At 47.0% G+C, this 19,782-nt stretch overlaps 1 protein-coding gene across 2 annotated transcripts in view; it reads right to left on the reverse strand.

Moving 5' to 3' along the window:
* The window catches only part of neur (E3 ubiquitin-protein ligase neur), a 272,831-nt gene that overhangs the window by 156,890 nt on the left and 96,159 nt on the right, over window positions 1-19,782 (reverse strand). Inside the window, exon 2 of one of the 2 annotated variants that reach the window (XM_071669002.1) lies at window positions 4,522-4,539. The exons of the other annotated variant lie outside the window; for it this stretch is intronic. Coding sequence (XP_071525103.1) covers window positions 4,522-4,539 — 18 coding nt within the window. The remainder of the gene's footprint in view (window positions 1-4,521; window positions 4,540-19,782) is intronic. 2 annotated transcript variants of the gene reach the window in all.

A 19,782-nucleotide genomic window follows, 5' to 3' on the forward strand; every position in this document is an offset into this window, starting at 1 on the left:
AACAAACACACCGCAACACGTGACCCTCTTCCTACTGAAACAAACACTGGCAGAGGAGCACGTGACGACCAGCTGGGCATTTGTTTACATAATCAGCTGATCTGGCGGAGTCCCGTCAGCTGTGGGCTACGTCTGCGGCGGAGGGGGAAAAGGGGATGTAAGTGAGTATTTTTACCTCCCCTTCCATTCCTCCACCCTACATCTCCCTCACACCATTCAAATTTACACGTCGTCTCCCTTAACCCCCATTAACTACAACACACATTTACTTCCACCCCACATCTACCTCCACATCTTTCTATTTAAAAATTCCCTTCATCACATCTTTTTGTGGGTTCGTTCTTTCCTAAAAGTCTTTGGGGTTTTACAAAATTATACCCGTCGTTCCAATGTTTGTTCTCTGGTCAAGACGTGGCCTCTCGAGTAAAAAGGAAATAGGGTAAAAAAGGAAAAAAGAATTTATCAATGAAGCTAAGGGTTTAAGACTGATCTTGAAGCAGTTAAGGGTAAAGGGAAGAGGGAAAGAAGGAGGATAGGGGAGAATTCCCGAACCCCAGCCTTCGGGAAGACAGTGGACGTTTGTTTGCCGGTAGTTTTTTCAATGCTGGGTTGATCCAGGGGCCCCTCCTTCTCTCTCTCTCTCCCCTCTCTTCTCTCTCCTCTCTCTCTCTCTTCTCTCTCTCACACACACACACACACACTCTCTCCTTTCATGGCACGAAATAACACTCAAAAACCTCAAGAATGGCCACCCGAAGACGTTGTACTGTTCATGGCATGGGGAAAAAAAAATATACTGCGGAATTTGGGCAACTTTAAAAAGATAAAGTGATCAAAATTTTGTATTACATTTTCCATTTCCGCAGTGATGTTGTCTTTCACGCGGAAAGGAGATTTGTGGTTACTTTACTTCCTTTTTGGATAATTACATTCCACGATGTTATGTGTTCGATATTTTTGGCTGGATGGTATATATATATTTTATATATATATATATATATATATATATATATATATATATATTTATTATATATCTTTTTTCTTTTAAAAAAAAATGCCCTTTCGGTTAGCGAGGTGCGTTAGAAAAAGAGGACTGGGGCCCTTTTTTTGGGAAATCCCCCACTGGCCTCTGTTCCCTTTTTTTTGGGGGGTAAAAATATGTTGAAATATATATATATATATAATATATATATTTATATATATATATTTATATATATTATATTATATAAATTTTTACTATGCCCCTTTCCCAAAAAGAATTGACCTTATTCCGACACGTCCCCCTGAAATTTGATCCTCGTTCAAAAGGACCCCCTTAAGAGCAAACTGTTTGAAACATTCACTCTCTTTCTTCCCAAAACCCCCCCAAAAACACCCGTTCCTTCTGGGAGGACCCTGAAGTTTTGCCCAATTATGTGATCTTTCGTACACACACACCCCTCACAAACCCACCCCCCTTTGTCTTCCCGCACCAACAGCGGGATGATAATTTATCCGGCACTGGGGTCGTGAGTCGGCGACCATCGGCGGTTTAGGTCCCAAAAAGGGGTTATTGTGGGTAAAAAGACCGACGTCTCTCTCTCTCTTTTCTTCTCTCTTCTCGCTCCTCTTCTTTTCTCTCTTCTCTCTCTTCCCGCACTGGGCGACGCAAGCCGAGGTTCCCTAAAGGGTGATCACACTTTGCGTTTCAAAAACGGTTCCCTAAAGGGGCAATCACATTTGCGTTATGAACACGGTTCACTAACAGGGCCAATCACATCTCTGCGTATGAACACGGTTCACTAAAAGGGCCAATCACATCTCTGCGTATGAACACGGTTCTCTAACAAGGCCAAGCACACCTTTGCGTATGAATACGATTCTCTGACAGGCCTAAAGCAAAACCTTTGGTCAAAAAAAAAAAAAGGTTTCCTCAAGCAGAGATCATACATCTGTTCATGAACCATTCCGTAGAAAAAAAACCCTCCTAATTAACCAGACACTACAGTCTACTTAACAAACTACCGTACTTGAACGCCAATCACCACTTAAGATGTTTCACTGTCTTCGTCAAAACAGTCAAGAGGACAGGGATGAGTCACACGGCACTTTAAAAAGGGCATTTTAAAACTTGGGATGGGTCGCCCCGGCCTTTAAAAGTAAATTTTTAAAGCGGAGACGGGTCAAGCCATTTTAAAAAAGGGTTTCACTTTAAAGCCGAAGGTGGGTCGCACGGCACCAAGGAGGTGGTGGTGAAGATATAGCAACGAGCTTATCATATTCGTTCTCCAGGAAGGCATTTACTTGATCATCTTTATTTTCACCTTAGTTTCACTTGGAGTGTTTAACCTCATTATACACGCGACTGGATCGCATCCATCAACTCCCCAAGGTTTATATAGCAAAGACCGAAGTTGACTTGATCACTGAGGGGGACGGACTCTTTTTGTTCTTAGTTCTATGACTATGCAACCCATCTTGAGGACACCTCTCCCCCCCCCCCCCCGACGCACGTGTCAAGACGTTGGTCATCACCCATTCCACCCTTCCCTCTCCCCATGACGCTAAAAGTGTTCCTCTCTCCCCTTTTCCAAACCCTTCCCTAGTGGCCCACGAGGGACCAACCATGTAGACACGTTTCCCTCTCTCCCTCCCTCCCGAACTCTCCCTCCTCCCTCCCCCGGGACATCCTCCCCCCCTCTCCGAATCTCTCCCTCCCTCCTCCTCCTGAGCCCGCGAGTAGAGGTGGGTGGTCGCCAGCTGGCCGGGGTCAGGGAGGAGGGTGACAAGGTGCGCGGAAGCACGGTCCTCCACCCTCCTCTTCCTCCTCCTGCTGAACCTCATCAACTTCCTACCCGAGCGCACTCCCCTCTTCCTCCTCCTCCCTACACACACACCTCTCCTATGCTCCTCCACTCTCTTCCTCTTCCTCCTCCTCCTCCTCCCAACACTCCTACACTCTCTCCTCCTCCTCTAGCCTTCCTAACCCCAGACACTCCCACACCCTCCCGTCTTCCTCCAGCTCTTCCTCTCCCCAGACACTCCTACATCCTACCCTCTTCCTCCAGTCCTCCCCAGAACACTCCCACACCCTCCCCTCTACCTCCTACCACTCAAACTACCTCCTCTGGTACTACCACTGGAGGCACGAGAACCACTGACGAGTGACGACCTGGATGACTGAAACCCAGACCCCACTTTCCTCTGAACGCCCACAACCCTCTCAACGCCCCCGCCTCCATCGCTCTCCACGCCCATAACCCTCTTAACGCCCACGCCCCTATCTTTTTCCACGACTACTTTCCTCTTAAACGCCCATCCTCCAATCTCTCTCCACGCCTACTTCCCTCTCCACGCCCACTCCCCCATCTCTCTCCAGGCCCACGCCCCCCCATCTCTCTCCACACCCAATTTCCTCTCGATGCCCACGCCCTCGTCTATCTCTCCAAGCCCACTTCTCTCTCAACACCCACGCCTCTTGTGTTGTTGGGGAGCCATGTACATCAACTTCACCGACACATAACTTCTCGTGGCTTGCTTGACACAACATTAATTTCGTCCTTATTGTGAACAAGAAAGCAATTTCAACCTATAACGATGAAGACCCGTATGTTCTAAACCTCGGGGGGGGGGGGGGGGGGGGGGGGGGGGAGGAACGAGACACCATCTATATTCTATGACAAGGAACGGAACACTCGCTATATTCTGCAGTAAGGAACAGAACATTGTCTATACTCTGAAACAAGGAACGCAACGCTCTCGTTATTCCATAACAAGGAACGTAACACTCTCTATATTACATAACATTACCTCACATTTCCAAGTTGGCTTCTAAATTCACAACGAAATCAATGCTAATAAATCCAATGACATTAATCTTAACATGCAATCCTCAATGGTAAGATCAAGATCTATAATAACAAATATTTATGTAGAAATATACTTTGACAAAAATATACTTTGATAAACTACAGGAAATAGATTTTCACGGACATACAAAATACTTGACTAAACAGAATGCTACATCATCAATAATGTGTGGGGATACACAGCTACCTTTCGCATCCCAAGATAACCTTCTGCAGGGCTTCCGCAGGGCTCAGGAAGTAGGCCACGTCCACCAGGCGGGAATACAGGTCATGAAATGCGGTGCTGTGTGCGTGTGTGTGTGTGCGTGTGTTTTACTTGGAGAATTTTACACTCGTGTTGCCCTGTCTCTTAATCTTGTATGCATGTGCCATGTCTTAACTCTCTTGTGCACACACACACACACACACACACACACACACACACACACACACACACACACACACACCCTAGCCTAAGCCAGATACCCATTCATCGACCAGCCCCCGAAGGGGGAGGATGAACACCTGGGTTGAATGTGGGCCAACTGTCTCGTGTATGTGTTATTTCTACCCTTAGGATACTAAGCAATAAGGTCGACCATACAAGATGCACAGAGTGGATGAAGCCTGTCTCACACTCACCCACCCAACACACCCCCTGGCACGCGGCACGCACCCACCGACACCAACGCACCTGAAAGAAAGGAAAAACCTGCAAAATAACAAGAAAAGTGTGTGTTAATGAAGTGAGCCAGCGAGTTACACACACACACACACACACACACACACACACACACACACACACACACACACACACACACACACACCGCCGTCGTCACAAACCACTCAATCAGCTCCAGATATCAATCGTCAACACACACACCCACTCCCCCTCCACACCCACCCGCCCACCTATAACCCACCCTTTCTCTGACGCCATCGGGGGGGGGGGGGGGGGCTGATAGGGGGAAGGGGTGAAAGGGGGGGGATAAAGAGAACAGTCCGCAACGAATTAACGCAAATTAAGCCCCCCCTTTCTCTCTCTCTCTCTCTCTCTCTCTCTCTCTCTCTCTCTCTCTCTCTTTTTGCTACGCACCGTAACAAAAGATGATCGGGTCATGAACCACATCTGTTGGATTTCATTGCCATGGGGTGAGGGGTAGGGAAAGGGGGAGATAATAATGGAGGGGGAGGGGAGAGAGGGGGATATGTAAGAGGGGTGAGAAAGCGGGGAGGAGAGGGAATTGATGACGGTGGGGAGAGAAGAGTGAGGTTATAACTTAGTTTTATCCACGATGAAGCTGTGACATACCATATTTTCATCTCCTGAGACAGAAAGAAATGTCGTGGGCCAAAGACCATCGCATTTACTACAATCCAATGATTCCGAGAGAATATACCATACCAATATACTTTACTTCTACATCCGTATGCCCTGCGGAAACAGCCTGGACATACCTGTAATCTCAAGGTTAGATTGTGAAATTCAAAACAGCTTTTCTTTCTTCTATTGAATTCATTTCACAAAGAAGTTCTAAGAAAAAAAAAATTGCCGTCTCAGTTTCCCTACTTCATCTCTTCCTTTGCCCCGGGGAAAAGATGAGGATTTTTGGATGGATGATATGGCTATGGGTCGGAGGCAGAAGGGAAAAGGGATGGGAAATGTAGCGTGTGGTAGGCACGGTGGAATAGGGACGGGAGGGATAAACACTTACACTTTGAGGAAGTCGTTACAACACACACCACACCATGGGGGAGTTAAGATACACTCCTACACCTTGGGGGAGTCATCACAACACACACTACACCCTGGGGGAGTCAAGATACACTCCTACACCTTGGGGGAGTCATCACAACACACACTACACCCTGGGGGAGTCAAGATACACCCCTACACCTTGGGGGAGTCATCACAACACACACTACACCCTGGGGGAGTCAAGATACACCCCTACACCTTGGGGGAGTCATCACAACACACACTACACCCTGGGGGAGTCAACATACACTCCTACACCTTGGGGGAGTCATCACAATATACAATACACCCTGGGGGAGTCAAGATACACTCCTACACCTTGGGGGAGTCATTACAACACACACTACACCCTGGGGTAGTTACCATCCCCACCTACACCCGATTCTCAGGACAGTAATGGAAAGGACGTGATGAAACAGACACAAGAAGGATTGGGGATAGGGATGGGTGGGACATGGGGGAAAGAGGATGGGCTAGAAAGGAGAGATGGTGGAAACACGAGCAAATGAGGATAGCTATAGATAAGGGATCAGGGAGAAATGGGAGAGAATGAGGAGAAGGATGGGGCAGGAGAGAAGATAAAATAGTGGATAGTGGATAGATAGTTGCTGGGGATAGGTAGAGATAAGGAGGTCAAAAGATGGAAAGGGATAAACGAGGCAATGTTCAAGCACTTTACGCACACACTTATCATCACGGCAAGGTCACGTGTCTACACTTAACACACACACACACACACACACACACACACACACACACACACACACACACACACACTTATCAACATTGCAGGATCACGTGTCCACACTATACATACACACACTTATCAACACTGCAGGATCACGTGTCCACACTTTACACACACACACACACACACACACACACACACACACACACACACACACACACACACACACACAAACATACACTTATCAACAACGCAAGGTTACGTGTCTACATTTAACACAAACACTTATCATCACTACAAGATCACGTGACTATCTTTCGACTCAACGAGACAAAAGTAATTTTCAAACACCCACGTTTCACTACAAGGCCACGGGAATTACCTACCTAACGAGGCAAAACTCATAAGTACACTTAGTCACTACTACTAGAAGTCACAGAGACAAATATGCATACACGTACCATAATAATTTAATTCGTGTAATAAAGATATGGGAATTACGCCAATTGTAGCAAGTGATACCATATGTATAAAAATGGAAATCAATTTATAATGACATTTTAGTTATATGAAGTACAACGGTACGACCCTTGAGCAAGACGGTGCGACCCTTGAGCACGACGGTACGACCCTTGAACACGACGGTACGACCCTTGGGTACGACGGTACGACCCTTGAGCACGACGGTACGACCGTACAGCACAACAATATTATCGCTGAGTGCGCTGGCAATACTCTTTAATCTGACCCTTAACTAGGTCAAAGGCTGAGTTATAATACCCAAAGGTCGTACCGTTATGCTCAAGGGCCGTACCGTCGTGCTCAAGGGTCGTACCGTCGTGCTCAAGGGTCGTACCGTCGTGCTCAAAGGTCGTACCGTCGTGATAGAGGGGATGAGTTAATGATGGTAGGTAATTAGTTCTATGAAGACATATAATAATTAACAATAACAGACACCCTAATTTCCCAAGGATACAATTCTGTTCGTGTGCTGCAATTATGTACTTATTTATACTGTAAAATACAGCGAGGGAGTTATACACTCCCGTGTGTGTGTGTGTGTGTGTGTGTGTGTCTTATGTGGGATAAAACGGAAGTTTCTTAATAGAAATGTTGGGAAGAGCTTGTGAGGAGTATGAGAGAGAGAGGGAAGCTCCTTTCATGAGATATGAGGGAAGGGAGCTCCTCACGTATGAGGGAGGGATGAAAAGCTCCTCTCCCCCCTCCCCTCATGAGGCGTGCCCTTTATGAGGCGTGAGGGAGGGTGGTAAGCGTGGTAATATGGCAATTAGAGTGAATGGGGTAAGTACACAACAATTTGATTACCCTCCAACTTACGAACACACTCGCCCTCCACCAGCTGTCGAACTCTACACACACACACACACACACATACACACACAAACACACACACACACACACACACACACACACACACACCTCCCCATGCTCCCACAGCTGACGCTCATAACATTAAAAAAAAAAAAAGCTGAACTCATCTATGCATCAAGTCACTGCCTTTACACAGAAAGTTCTACGCTTTGTCGCAACTAGTTCTATGCCAGTGAATTCTAAGGCAATTAGGGGGTAAATCCCTGCTGTCCTTGAGTCACCGTCACCCTAAAGGACCGGGTCAAAGTTCACGCCATCTTACCAAAGGGTCGCACCGTCGTACTCAAGGATCGCACCGTCGTACTCAAGGATCGTAACCTTGTGCTAAAGTGTCGTACCTCCACGTTCAACGATCGTACCCTCGCGCTCAAGGTCGTAACTCCACGTTGAACGATCGTACCCTCGCGCTCAAGTGTCGTACCTCGACGTTCAACGAATGTACCCTCGCGCTCAAGTATCGTACCTCGACGTTCAATGATCGTACCCTCGCGCTCAAGTATCGTACCTTGACGTTCAATGATCGTACCCTCGCGCTCAAGTATCGTACCTTGACGTTCAATGATCGTACCCTCGCGCTCAAGTGTCGTACCTCCACGTTCATCGTTAAGCACCTCCGCTGAGCTGGAGGATCCCGCCTTCGTGCTCCGTTGAGCTCAGGGAGGCTCAGTTCGTTCGTATCAGGTTCTCGGAAACACCATTACACATGGACGGGGCTCTCATGACGTACATGGGATTATGACGTGCTCGAACACCCCAGTACAATCCCTCGTCAACAGCTTTCGCCATCAGACCCACACTCAGGTCATCCACTTCATCCGAGCCACACTTAGGTCATCCACTTTCTCCACACCTCCAGCAATCATGAGCTTCGTTATGAGGCCAATCAAATACAGGAGGAAACTAAAGTACAGGAAATTAGAATTTCTTTACTAGTCTCTCAAAAGAGGCTTCCTCCGCACTGACAGCTAATCATTATCTCTCCACTGATCTCTCAAAAGATTCTCAACTTCATCCACACATCACCGGCAGACATTATGGCCTGGTCGGTCCACAGGCAAATACGTACAGCTAACACACACACACACACACACAATAATCTCCACATGGAATGATATTTTCCAGCATTTTACCCCCAGCATCAACTCTTTTTTTTCCCCTCTCTCAATTTCTGCAACACAATCCCATCCAAATCTATAATCACGGTACAATATCTCACATGACCTTTAGCAACATCCACGTTATCTTCTCAGATTACTGTCAGCATTTCCCAACGACGCCCATGTACAACACAATATGTTTCGGAATGATTTTTATGATTTAGAACCATTTCCTACGGTTGTGCGTGCGTGCGCGCGCGTGTGTGTGTGTATGTGTGTGTGTGTGTGTGTGTGTGTGTGTGTGTGTGTGTGTGTGTGTGTGTGTGTGTGTGAGAAAGAGAGAGAGAGAGAGAGAGAGAGAGAGAGAGAGAGAGAGAGAGAGAGAGAGAGAGAGAGAGAGAGTCTTTCAGTTCTCACGACTCCTGCAGGAGTTCTGGGAAGCTTAAGAAATCCTATGGGCCTCAGAGATCCTTAATTTGGGGGAAGGATTTTCAAAGGTCCAGTGGCAAAAGATCCAGCAGGAGGCTTGAGAAGGAGTCCTTAAATCAACTGGTCCTTATGGAATACCGTCCTAACAGGAAAATTGAGGGTAAATTTCATTCTATTTCTCCTGGGGAAGACGCGACACACTCATGACGAAGGAACCCACACCAGGAACCTGCCGGGGAAGTTAACGGTCTTTAACGGAAATAACGGTGGAAAACGAAGGTTGGGCATCTGCGTTCAAGTTCACAATTTCCGTTCGAGAGAGCCTGTGTGTGTGTGTGTGTGTGTGTGTGTGGGGTGGGGGGGGGGGTAAACCCCATGAGAACGATGGTACAAGTCAGGTTCATAATGGTACAGTTCTTGAGCACGACGGAACGACTCTGGAGCACGACCTGAGAGGACGACGGTACGACCTTTGGTCATGAAGGTACGACCCTCGGGAATGATGGCCTAGCCTTTGACCTGACCTTTAAGGGTAAGGTTGAAAAAAGGCCAGGTCGTCATACCAAAGGGTCGTACCGTCAGGGCTAAAGGCCACAGAGTCGTGCTCAAGGGTCGTACCGTCAGGGCTAAGGGCCACAGAGTCGTGCTCAAGGGTCGTACCGTCAGGGATAAAGGCCACAGAGTCGTGCTCAAGGGTCGTACCATTCGTGCTACACTAAACATCCATAACAAACATTCAACATATCCTTTTAGGCTGGAATATAAACTGAATGTTGAAGACATTTACAACTTGCCAGTAATTGAATAAATCGAACGCTATAAATATATCACACAGCTCCTCACAACGACCTTGGCGTTTGACCTCTCCTCGCGGGTCAAACAACCACAAACTGTACCACACACAGCCTTTGATCTACAATACAAAGTTCACGACCACCAGGTCCCAAAACTTAACACCAGTCAAATATCATATCAATGTAATACCATCAGCTCAACGAAAGACAGATTATCAACTGATTCTGTGACCCTACAGAAGACGTGTCATTAGGTTGTAGACTCCATCACGTCTCTCAAGTTCCCCTTCAACAGGTTCACTGAACTGTGTAGGTGACGAGGGCGAGATGGGATGAACACCAGCGCCCACCGTGACTCGAATCATGGGGGTGGCGAAGCTCGGGGAGGGGGGGGGGGGGTAAAAAAGTTATGGAACTTAAAACATCGCTCAGACACAACCAGAAGCAGAGGCAGAAGCAGCAACAACAGAGGAATCTACTGCGTACCTACGAGTACCTACGGCGAGATGTCTTGGCCTGTGGCAAGGGTAGTAGAAAGTGTTCAACGAATGTCTGTGTTCAACGAATGTCTCGTGTCTTCACAGTACAGTTGGGTTTTTGGAAGACTTCAGTCGTGTAATTCGGTGCTATAGCGCGTTAGTATGCGTGAGCTAATCCTTTTTTTAATCTAGTACGGGTTGGTCCATTAGATAAGGGGTAAGTACTCCTGCTAAAAGCTGAACCCACCAGTATGGGGTTAACCCATCAGCAAGGACTGAACCCACCAGCAAGGGTTGAACCCACCAGCAAGGGTTGAACCCACTAGTATGGGCTGAACCCACCAGCAAGGGTTGAACCCACCAGCAAGGAATAAATCCATCAGCAAAGACTGAACCTAACCCATGAGCATGGACTAAACCCACCAGAAAGGACTGAACCCACCTCCAAAGACTGAAACCCACCAGCAATGACCGAATCCTAAGCAAAGTTGGAACCCACGAATAAAGACGTAAACCCCCTCAGTCAGGTGTGAACAACCCAGTTAGGATTGAACTCAACCGAACAAAGACCGAACCCACAAACAGGGGTTCACCTAGCCAACAAACACTGACCCCCGCCGATCTAGCCACACTAACCAAATCTAACCACACACTGCGCCAGACAGGCCTAGACGCGCCAGACAGTTCTAAACCACGTCAGAAAAGGCCTAACCACGCCAGGAAGCAAGAGAAGACCCCCGACTAATTGACCCTCGTGGAGCTATAGAGCCGAGTGTGTCTGGCACTGAAGCGCTTTGGGCGATAAGACAAGGCTATACTACCGCCACCCCGTCAGACACTGGTCGATCCTCCGCCACCAACCACGCCAACTCTGGCGCGAAATTCACCCCAACTATGGCGCCCAGTTCACGCCAACTATGGCACGAAGTTCAACACCCACTGCGAGAAGTACATGCTAAATTTGGCATCTCTGCAGACAGGTCTCGCTTACCATGGAAAATAAGGAAAATAAGGGCGAGAAAAAATGGCAACTACAACGAAAAAAATTCTGCCAACCACAATAGTTACTACGAGAAATCACGCCAACTACGGCGAGATATCGCGCCAACCACGCCGAGAAATCACTTCAACCACGCCAAGAAAACCTTCTCACCCCTCACTGTGACCCGAAGTCTCACTCCATATTTTCATTAGCAACCTTTTCCAAAATAACTCAAATGAGAATGAAAACCTACTCTCTTTTCCTTCTCCCCAAAAAATTCACATTCTTCTCCCAATTATTCTTAAGAAGTTTGGGATGTTCTGTGAACACACATCTCCCCCATCGAATGGGTGGGTTCGTCATCATCATCTAAGCTCGTTAACTAACCAGAGGGGGTCATTAAAGGCCGTCGGCGTCAGGTGATAATCACCAATCGAAAAATCATGAACCCCTTCTTCAGGCATTCGAAAGAGACGACAATATACTCTCTCTCTCTCTCTCTCTCTCTCTCTCTCTCTCTCTCTCTCTCTCTCTCTCTCTCTCTCTCTCTCTCACACACACACACACATTAAGGCCACCACCGACATCACCTTTCCCGAAGCGCGTGACCTCCCGCTTCGAGGCCGCTTCTGTCTTATTCAGGGCCAACGAAGCCGCGAATCCTGTTCGTGGGTCTGGACACGCCGGCCATGTCTAAAGCCTCGGCCGGTACCTCGAGCTGAGAATGGCCGCCTTGCCTGGACGCCTCGCAGCTAACCCTCACCTTCCAGCGTCTACTGGAATAATAAGAACCTCCTGGGGCGTCTCCATATGACGAATCGACTCTTGGGAGCAAGCGACGCCCGTCGTACATTGGGAGAGAAGGACTACTTCACTACCCCACACGTGTATCGCAGAAAGGCGACTAGGAGAGGAGAGGCGCGAGCGGGAACGGCTAGAAATCCTTTCCTCCTGTATTATCATTTTATGAGTGTGGGAACAGAAGACGGAGCCAAGCGAGGATTTTCTTTCTTTCTTGACGCGAAGGCTCCAGTCGTCCGCTCCTGGCCCTATCTACGCCTCGCTATGGCGAGAGGAGACAATTAGAAAGGGGGGAAAAAAAACTAATAATTTCCCTCAAGCCTCATCACCCGAGGGAAAAAACTAATAATTTTCCTCAATCCTCATCATCCTGGGGAAAAAAACTAATAATTTCCCTCAATCCTCATCACCCGGGGGAAAAAAACTAATAATTTCCCTCTATCCTCATCACCCGGGGGAAAAAAAAACTAATAATTTCCCTCTATCCTCATCACCCTTAGGGGTCACTGTGGCCTATTTGCTGATAACCCCCTCATCAGCCACCTACACCCAAGTCGTATGATATACACTGATAACATCCATGTAAAAGCCCGTTCTCCATGAGTGAGAACAGAGATGTCACCTCCCTGCCCACCGTTTTCTTTGTCTTCCTATCGCATGGCCTGTGAGAACAATGAAATACTGATTTGGTTAAGCATGGTCGTCCATCCCATCCGTTCCCTTCCGTAAATAAACGGTTATGCAATAACTACAATGACATTAAAATAGGGTCATTAATTTCCTCTATCGACAGAACAGCAAATATATATATATATACATATATATATATATATATATATATATATATATATATATATATATATATATATATATATATATATATATATATATATATGCAATAAGGTTTCTCAATTTTACATCTAAATCAACATCTACCATTACCACTCATTCCTCAAACAGGTCACTAACACGGAGGGGCATGGCAATGTTGGGCCGAAAAAAATAAAAATGCCCAATAAATTATGCAAGATACCCATTAGTCAGCTGCTTCATGTCGTGAATGGAGAGGTTCGCACTGCAGTGAATGGAGATAGGGGAGTTTAGTTATGCATTGGGGGGTGGGGTGTGTGGTTGGTGTATATATGAGACGGAGGGACATGACAGAGGCTGGGTTAAAACAAACGGTCCAAGGATCGGTAGTGTGGCATTACTCCAAGCAAAATACTAAACCGCGTAAATTTTCCATTCGCCATGAATTTACATCGAGATCCCAATCATGTAAAGCAAACGAGGAGGAGGGGTCTCGCTCTCTCTCTCTCTCTCTCTCTCTCTCTCTCTCTCTCTCTCTCTCTCTCTCACACACACCCCCTCATCACCGTCCGTGCCGTACGTGCTTCTGTCCGTCAGTCCGTACGCACGCGTACTTCCCTTTCGAATCGTCCGTGCTGAAGGACGTGGGAGCAGGGCCTGATGTCGTGTGCGCATGAAATCTCATGACAAAATGACTGGATGTGGGTCAAACTTGCACCACATACGCTACATACAGAGTTCTGCATCTGACTCACTTTTTGAGGTCAGGGGTCAAGGGTAAAGGTCACATGCATTAGAAGAGGTACAGAATCATGATGCAAGAGGCACGAACACATTATAAATGTTCTGTTAATCCTGGGATAAGAATTGTGGTAACCCCTCTAGGATACACACCATGTTAATTCTGGGACAATTTTAATTCTAGGATAAACATCATGTTAATCCTAGGATGAACGCTACTTCCCTCACCTCTATTAAGTAATTCATAACAAAAAAAAAAAGAAAAAAAAACCTGTCTCTCATCAATTATGAAGACTTTTCGTGTAAATCACGTAAATCATACATTCTTTTTCCATCTTGTCATTTACAAAGAGACATATCATCGTCTCACGTCAGCTTGCATGGAGACGCAATCAGTAAATTTCACTGTGAATGTCACGAGCTATTTAAAAATTGAGATTTTCATTCACATTTAAAAAAAAAAATAATAATGACAAAAGATATAAAAACGACAAGGATGACCATCACAACATCCCTGTGGTGGTCTTGACACTGAAACAAAAGGAAAGAGAGAGAAAAATAAAAGACACCTCCCACTCTGACGAGTCTCTTTTCAAAAAATAAACAAAAGCATAAAAACACTTAACGAAGAACAAACATACAAACATACAAACACACTTTTTTTTTTTTAATATATCTATCGAAGACTTGAGTCAATTCAGTGCGTGATACGGGAACGCATAGTCGACAGGACGAAAGCCAGAAGTGAATAACTTAACGTGAACAGGTGAATGAACGAACGTGTTTACTTGTATCATACGATATGAATTAAAGAGAATAAAGCCGATGCAACATGTCGCGTACTTAAGACCTTAACGCCCCGCCCACACCAACAAGAGAGAGAGAGAGAGAGAGAGAGAGAGAGAGAGAGAGAGAGAGAGAGAGAGAGAGAGAGAGAGAGAGAGAGAATACATACATATATCAGCTACATACGACTAACCACGACGGGACTTTTTGTGGCCTGAATGACATGGGCTGGCGCGTAGCCCTCACCACTGGAGAGAGAGAGAGAGAGAGAGAGAGAGAGAGAGAGAGAGAGAGAGAGAGAGAGAGAGAGAGAGAGAGAGAGAGAGAGAGAGAGAGCGGGGCGCAGGCAGCATGGCAGCATGGCAGCAGCAGCAGCGGCCCAACTAACATGAGCTACCCTTTAAGCTCTGGCTGCCAGCGACCGCCTCCTTCACTGATACATGCAACCCACGACCCCCGCTGCAAAATTTAACGCAGGACCCCCTTTCCAAGCGTCCTCATGTACTGCGTCGCTTACGTACCTCCTCCTCCTCCTCCTCTTCCATCTCCTCCTCCTTCTCCTCCTGCTTTAGTAACCTCTTTGTCTCGCTCTCCATCTCTGTAGATTAGGAATGGATGATGCTATTACTGTCTCTTCCAGTACATAACCTGGTCATAGACTATCGCCCTATCTATATAAATCAGGAATGCTCGATATATATATATATATATATATATATATATATATATATATATATATAGATAGATAGATATAGATAGATATATAATATCTTGTCATCTCTTCCTTGATTGCCATCTGCAGACATCTGGGCATGGGATTGGCAAGGTCTCTGAAGTATTCTAGGTCCATGTTTTGGGTGCATGGGGTCTTGATCTCTTGAGTGAGGCGAGGCACTGATTAGGTGTTACAAGAGGCAGCCGCCTGATCGTGCAACTTGAGCGCTTAGTGTACCTTGCAATCTGACGTGTACCCACATTTTCTTGCATCCAGGCGTGAACTGGGGCTTTCTCCTCCTTAAAAAGTTAAGAGATACCATCTTGAAGCACAGGTGGAAGAATTGCAGCAATCAGAAGCGAAATTCCCAGAATGGAGTAGAGCAGCCTGGAAGAGTAAAGAAAGAACATCCTTCTCTCAAGATAACCTGAGGCACACTGAGGCGGGTTGCTGGTGCTCACACCGTTAAAAATCACTAATCTAAGCGGCCATATGGAAGATGATATCACCCTGACAGCGTTCACAATAAAACTTTGCCGTGTATCGCCTTTGAAAACATATGGGGAGCTGATCCGATAGATTATGGAGCCTTTCACTAGTTCACATACACAAACATCTAAATAGCCACTCGAGCTGAATGTATCTCTTTTGTCAACCACTACAGCTGTAGCAAATACAGTTACCTCACTACAGTCGTATGTTGTTGTGAGGTGTTGGAAACGCGTGCACGAGAGACACCTGCAGTTTTGATTCCACCTCTCTCTTAATTACGTCAAGTCTGCATGTGTTGTAATGAGTCAGTCTCTCTCTCTCTCTCTCTCTCTCTCTCTCTCTCTCTCTCTCTCTCTCTCTCTCTCTCTCTCTCTCTGGAATCAACACTTGGAAACGCAAGTAAAGGTAGTATAAACTGTACCCTTTAGATCCTAACCTTCAAACCCACAAGATAATGTTGGCGTCAAATTAGGTTAACGTGCCGAGGCTTCACGCAGTCCTCTCTCTCTCTCTCTCTCTCTCTCTCTCTCTCTCTCTCTCTCTCTCTCTCTCTCTCTCTCTCTCTCTCTCTTCATCAGCAAGTGACACACGAGTCAAGACACCATGACAGAGCGAGGAGGAGGAGGAGGACGACGCAGCAGCAGGCAGCACACTCCTCAAGCACTTCACGACCGGATCGTAAAAACTCACAAGTAAACTGCCTCCCCTCGGAAGCACACAGCAGAGAGTGCGAGGGCGTTGGCAACACTGGACATAGCTTGGAGGATATATCTCCTCGCCGTTGCTCTACACAGGCAGGACTCCAGCAGAGGTATCCTTAGAAGGACTGTAGACGTAGGATCTTTGAAAGAAAAAAACTAATCCAGATGGGGATCTTAAACAGACGGAAGCGTACGCAGGATTTACGAACACATCACCAGGCCTGAGAATCCCTCGTACAGACTTTAACAGACATGCAGGGCGTGACACCCCTGGAGAAGCCTATGAGGAGAGGATCGGCCTTGGGAGAGGGGAGGAGGAGGGGGAGGAGGAGGAGGAAGGACTTAAAGATGGAAAGCCGAGAAGATGAACCCGTGGGCTGACCTCGTAAAACTCCTACGATGAGACTTTTAAAGACATCCCATGGTCTTCGAGAGGCGTTACACCTCACATACCCATGGCTTATCTTATCTCTGTCCATCTAGGTTGTGTATCTGGGTTGCTATCATTATCTTCTGGCAGATAGAAAGCTCATGGTCCATCATAATGTGGCCTATCCTTTGTGCTTCGACACAGAGAGCTGGGGCAAATGTGACTACTCTCTTCTAGTGGACTTTATACTCCAAAATTCTTTACAAACATGTCACTGACTTAATTAATCAATTGATAAATGATAAATCAATTAATCGATAGATACACGGTTATCCCTTTCATGGACACATATGAAGGGAATAAACTTTACATGGACGTCTGTAAAAACTTTAGCTTTTTTAAAGACATGAAATAAAAAGAAAAAATGCACACAATCAACCCGTGTGTAACGTACGACAGAAGCCTCACGTACTTCCCCAAACATCAGCAAACAATAAGAATACAAAAGGACTGCAAACACCAAACAGACGACCCGCTCCTTTCGAAAGCTGTTTGCCATAGTGGAAGAGATTCGGAAACATGGCAATGTTACCGAAGACTAGCAACAGAAATCTATTTCCCTACAGCTCTGGGATTTCCCTACTCACCCGCTTACGGACGGATTACTAAGGCAATTCTTTGAAAACAAAAAAGATGAAAAAAAAAATCGACAAGGACACAAAAGTCGTTAACATACACAAGTGACGTAATACACAGGTCACCAAAATACACAGATTAACCAAAAGATAAAACGTATGCAAAATACGTACTTCGCCAAGATAAAAAGTCGCCAAAATACAGTTCCCTGCCTGGTGTGAGAAGAATACAGAAGTTCAGGCTACGAAACTTCACATCATTTCACGACAAATTCAGCATTTCAGAAATCCCTGAACAGGATTCATATGAAGAACTATGAAACGATGATGAACGATCTAAAAATCTTAACACTCGAGGAAAGACAAAAAAAGCTCTCCAAAATGCTGCTGTGGAAGGTGTCGTACTTTCTCTCCCGATGAGAGAGACGCCATCAGGTCAATGTCAAGATGAAGTTGAGAGCAGCTAAGTTCTTGACAACTGTTCATTATCGTTAGCGCTTGAGTTGCGTCCACATTCTTCCATCTTGAGCACGACGGTTCGACCCTTGAGAAAGACGGTACGATCCTTGAGCACGACGGTACGATCCTTGAGCACCAACGGTACGACCCTTGAACACGACGGTACGATCCCTTGAGCACGACGGTACGATCCTTGAGCGCGTCGATACGATCCTTTTGGCACGAACGGCACGACTCTTGAACATGACGGTCCGACCCTCTGAGCACGACGACACGACCCTTGTGTACGACAGTGTGACCCTCGATCACGACGGTACGGCTCTTGAGCACGACGGAAAGACCCTTGAGTAAGGAAGCCTTGGCCTCTGACCTGAAGCCATCAGAACTAAGGGTCGTACCGCCGTGCTCAAGGGTCTTACCGCCGTGCTCAAGGGTCGTACTGCCGTGCTTAAGGGTCGTACTGTCGTGTTCAATGGTCGTACCGCCGTGCTCAAGGGTCGTACCGCCGTGCTCTGGGGATTATTACACAGCTGGGGTTCCAGCATACATAGGAGGGAGAAAGGGAAAGAGGAGTGGAGGAAGGGAGGGAGTGCAGAAAGAAAGAACGGGGAAGTGAGAGAGAAAAAGGGAGGGAGAGAGGGAACGAGAAGGAGAGAAGGATAATGTAGAGGGAAGGCGAATGAGGAGGGAGGGAGAAAGGGAGACAGGGCGACAAGGAAGATACAGGCGTGAATGAGAGAGAGAGAGAGAGAGAGAGAGATAGAGAGAGAGAGAGAGAGAGAGAGAGAGAGAGAGAGAGAGAGAGAGAGAGAGAGAGAGAGAGAGAGAGAGAGAGAGAGAGAGAGAGAGAGAGAGAGAGAGAGCCATGGGCACTCCACACCCGCCCTAACTAGGCCAGTGTCTCATTGTGGTCGCCTCCCAGGAAGCCTTTAATCCCAGCACCAACGACGCAGTAAACACACGGGGAGGAGGAGGAGGAGGGGACGCATCTCCCGCCCAAAAAAAGAGAAAAAAAAGTTTCCACCACGACCCGAAGTGGGTAGCAAAGCGACCGGCCGGCTCCCTCCCTCCTCCCTACACTTGCTTCTACGACGCCACGGTTTCGTAACGCAACGGGGCCTTCAACCCGGCCCTTTAAGACAGACGGAGGCGAGGAAGCCTTCAACCTAGCCCTTTAGACGGACGGAGGCAACATAGCCTTCAACCTAACCCTTTAGAAAGACGGAGGCAAGCATAGCCTTCAACCTAGCCCTTTAGACAGACGGAGGCAAGAAATCTTTCAACCTAGCCCTTTAAAAAAGACAGACGTAACAGAGCCTTCAACCTAGCCCTTTACACAGGAGGAGGCAACAAAGCACTCACTAAACCAGCCTTAAAGAATCAGTGAAAAGCAACAAAGGAGAAACTCACACACACACACACACACACACACACACACACACACACACACACACACACACACACACACACACAGTCATCAGAGAAGAATTCTTGAATCAGTGAACACCTTACGTCATGGCACCAGCGTAGCCCCCCAGCGACAAAGATGACGACAGTGCCATGGAATCAGGCCAACCAACCAGGCGACGTGGCACGTGCTTCACTCAGCCTCCACGCTACCCTCAGGCAAGAGACCCGTAACAGAGACCAAGCCACCTGCAGGGGGTTCCTCAGACTAGTTGAGGGGATCACCCCCCCCCCCACCTCTTGGGCCCCTTAGAACTGGTGACTGCAGCATGAATCAAGCCACCTGTAGAGAAGGGTCCCCTCCTCCCTCAGTGAAGGTACTACTAACAGAGACCCGTAACAGAGACCAAGCCACCTG

Source organism: Panulirus ornatus, chromosome 13, assembly GCF_036320965.1.
Source record: "Panulirus ornatus isolate Po-2019 chromosome 13, ASM3632096v1, whole genome shotgun sequence".
NCBI lineage: Eukaryota > Metazoa > Arthropoda > Malacostraca > Decapoda > Palinuridae > Panulirus > Panulirus ornatus.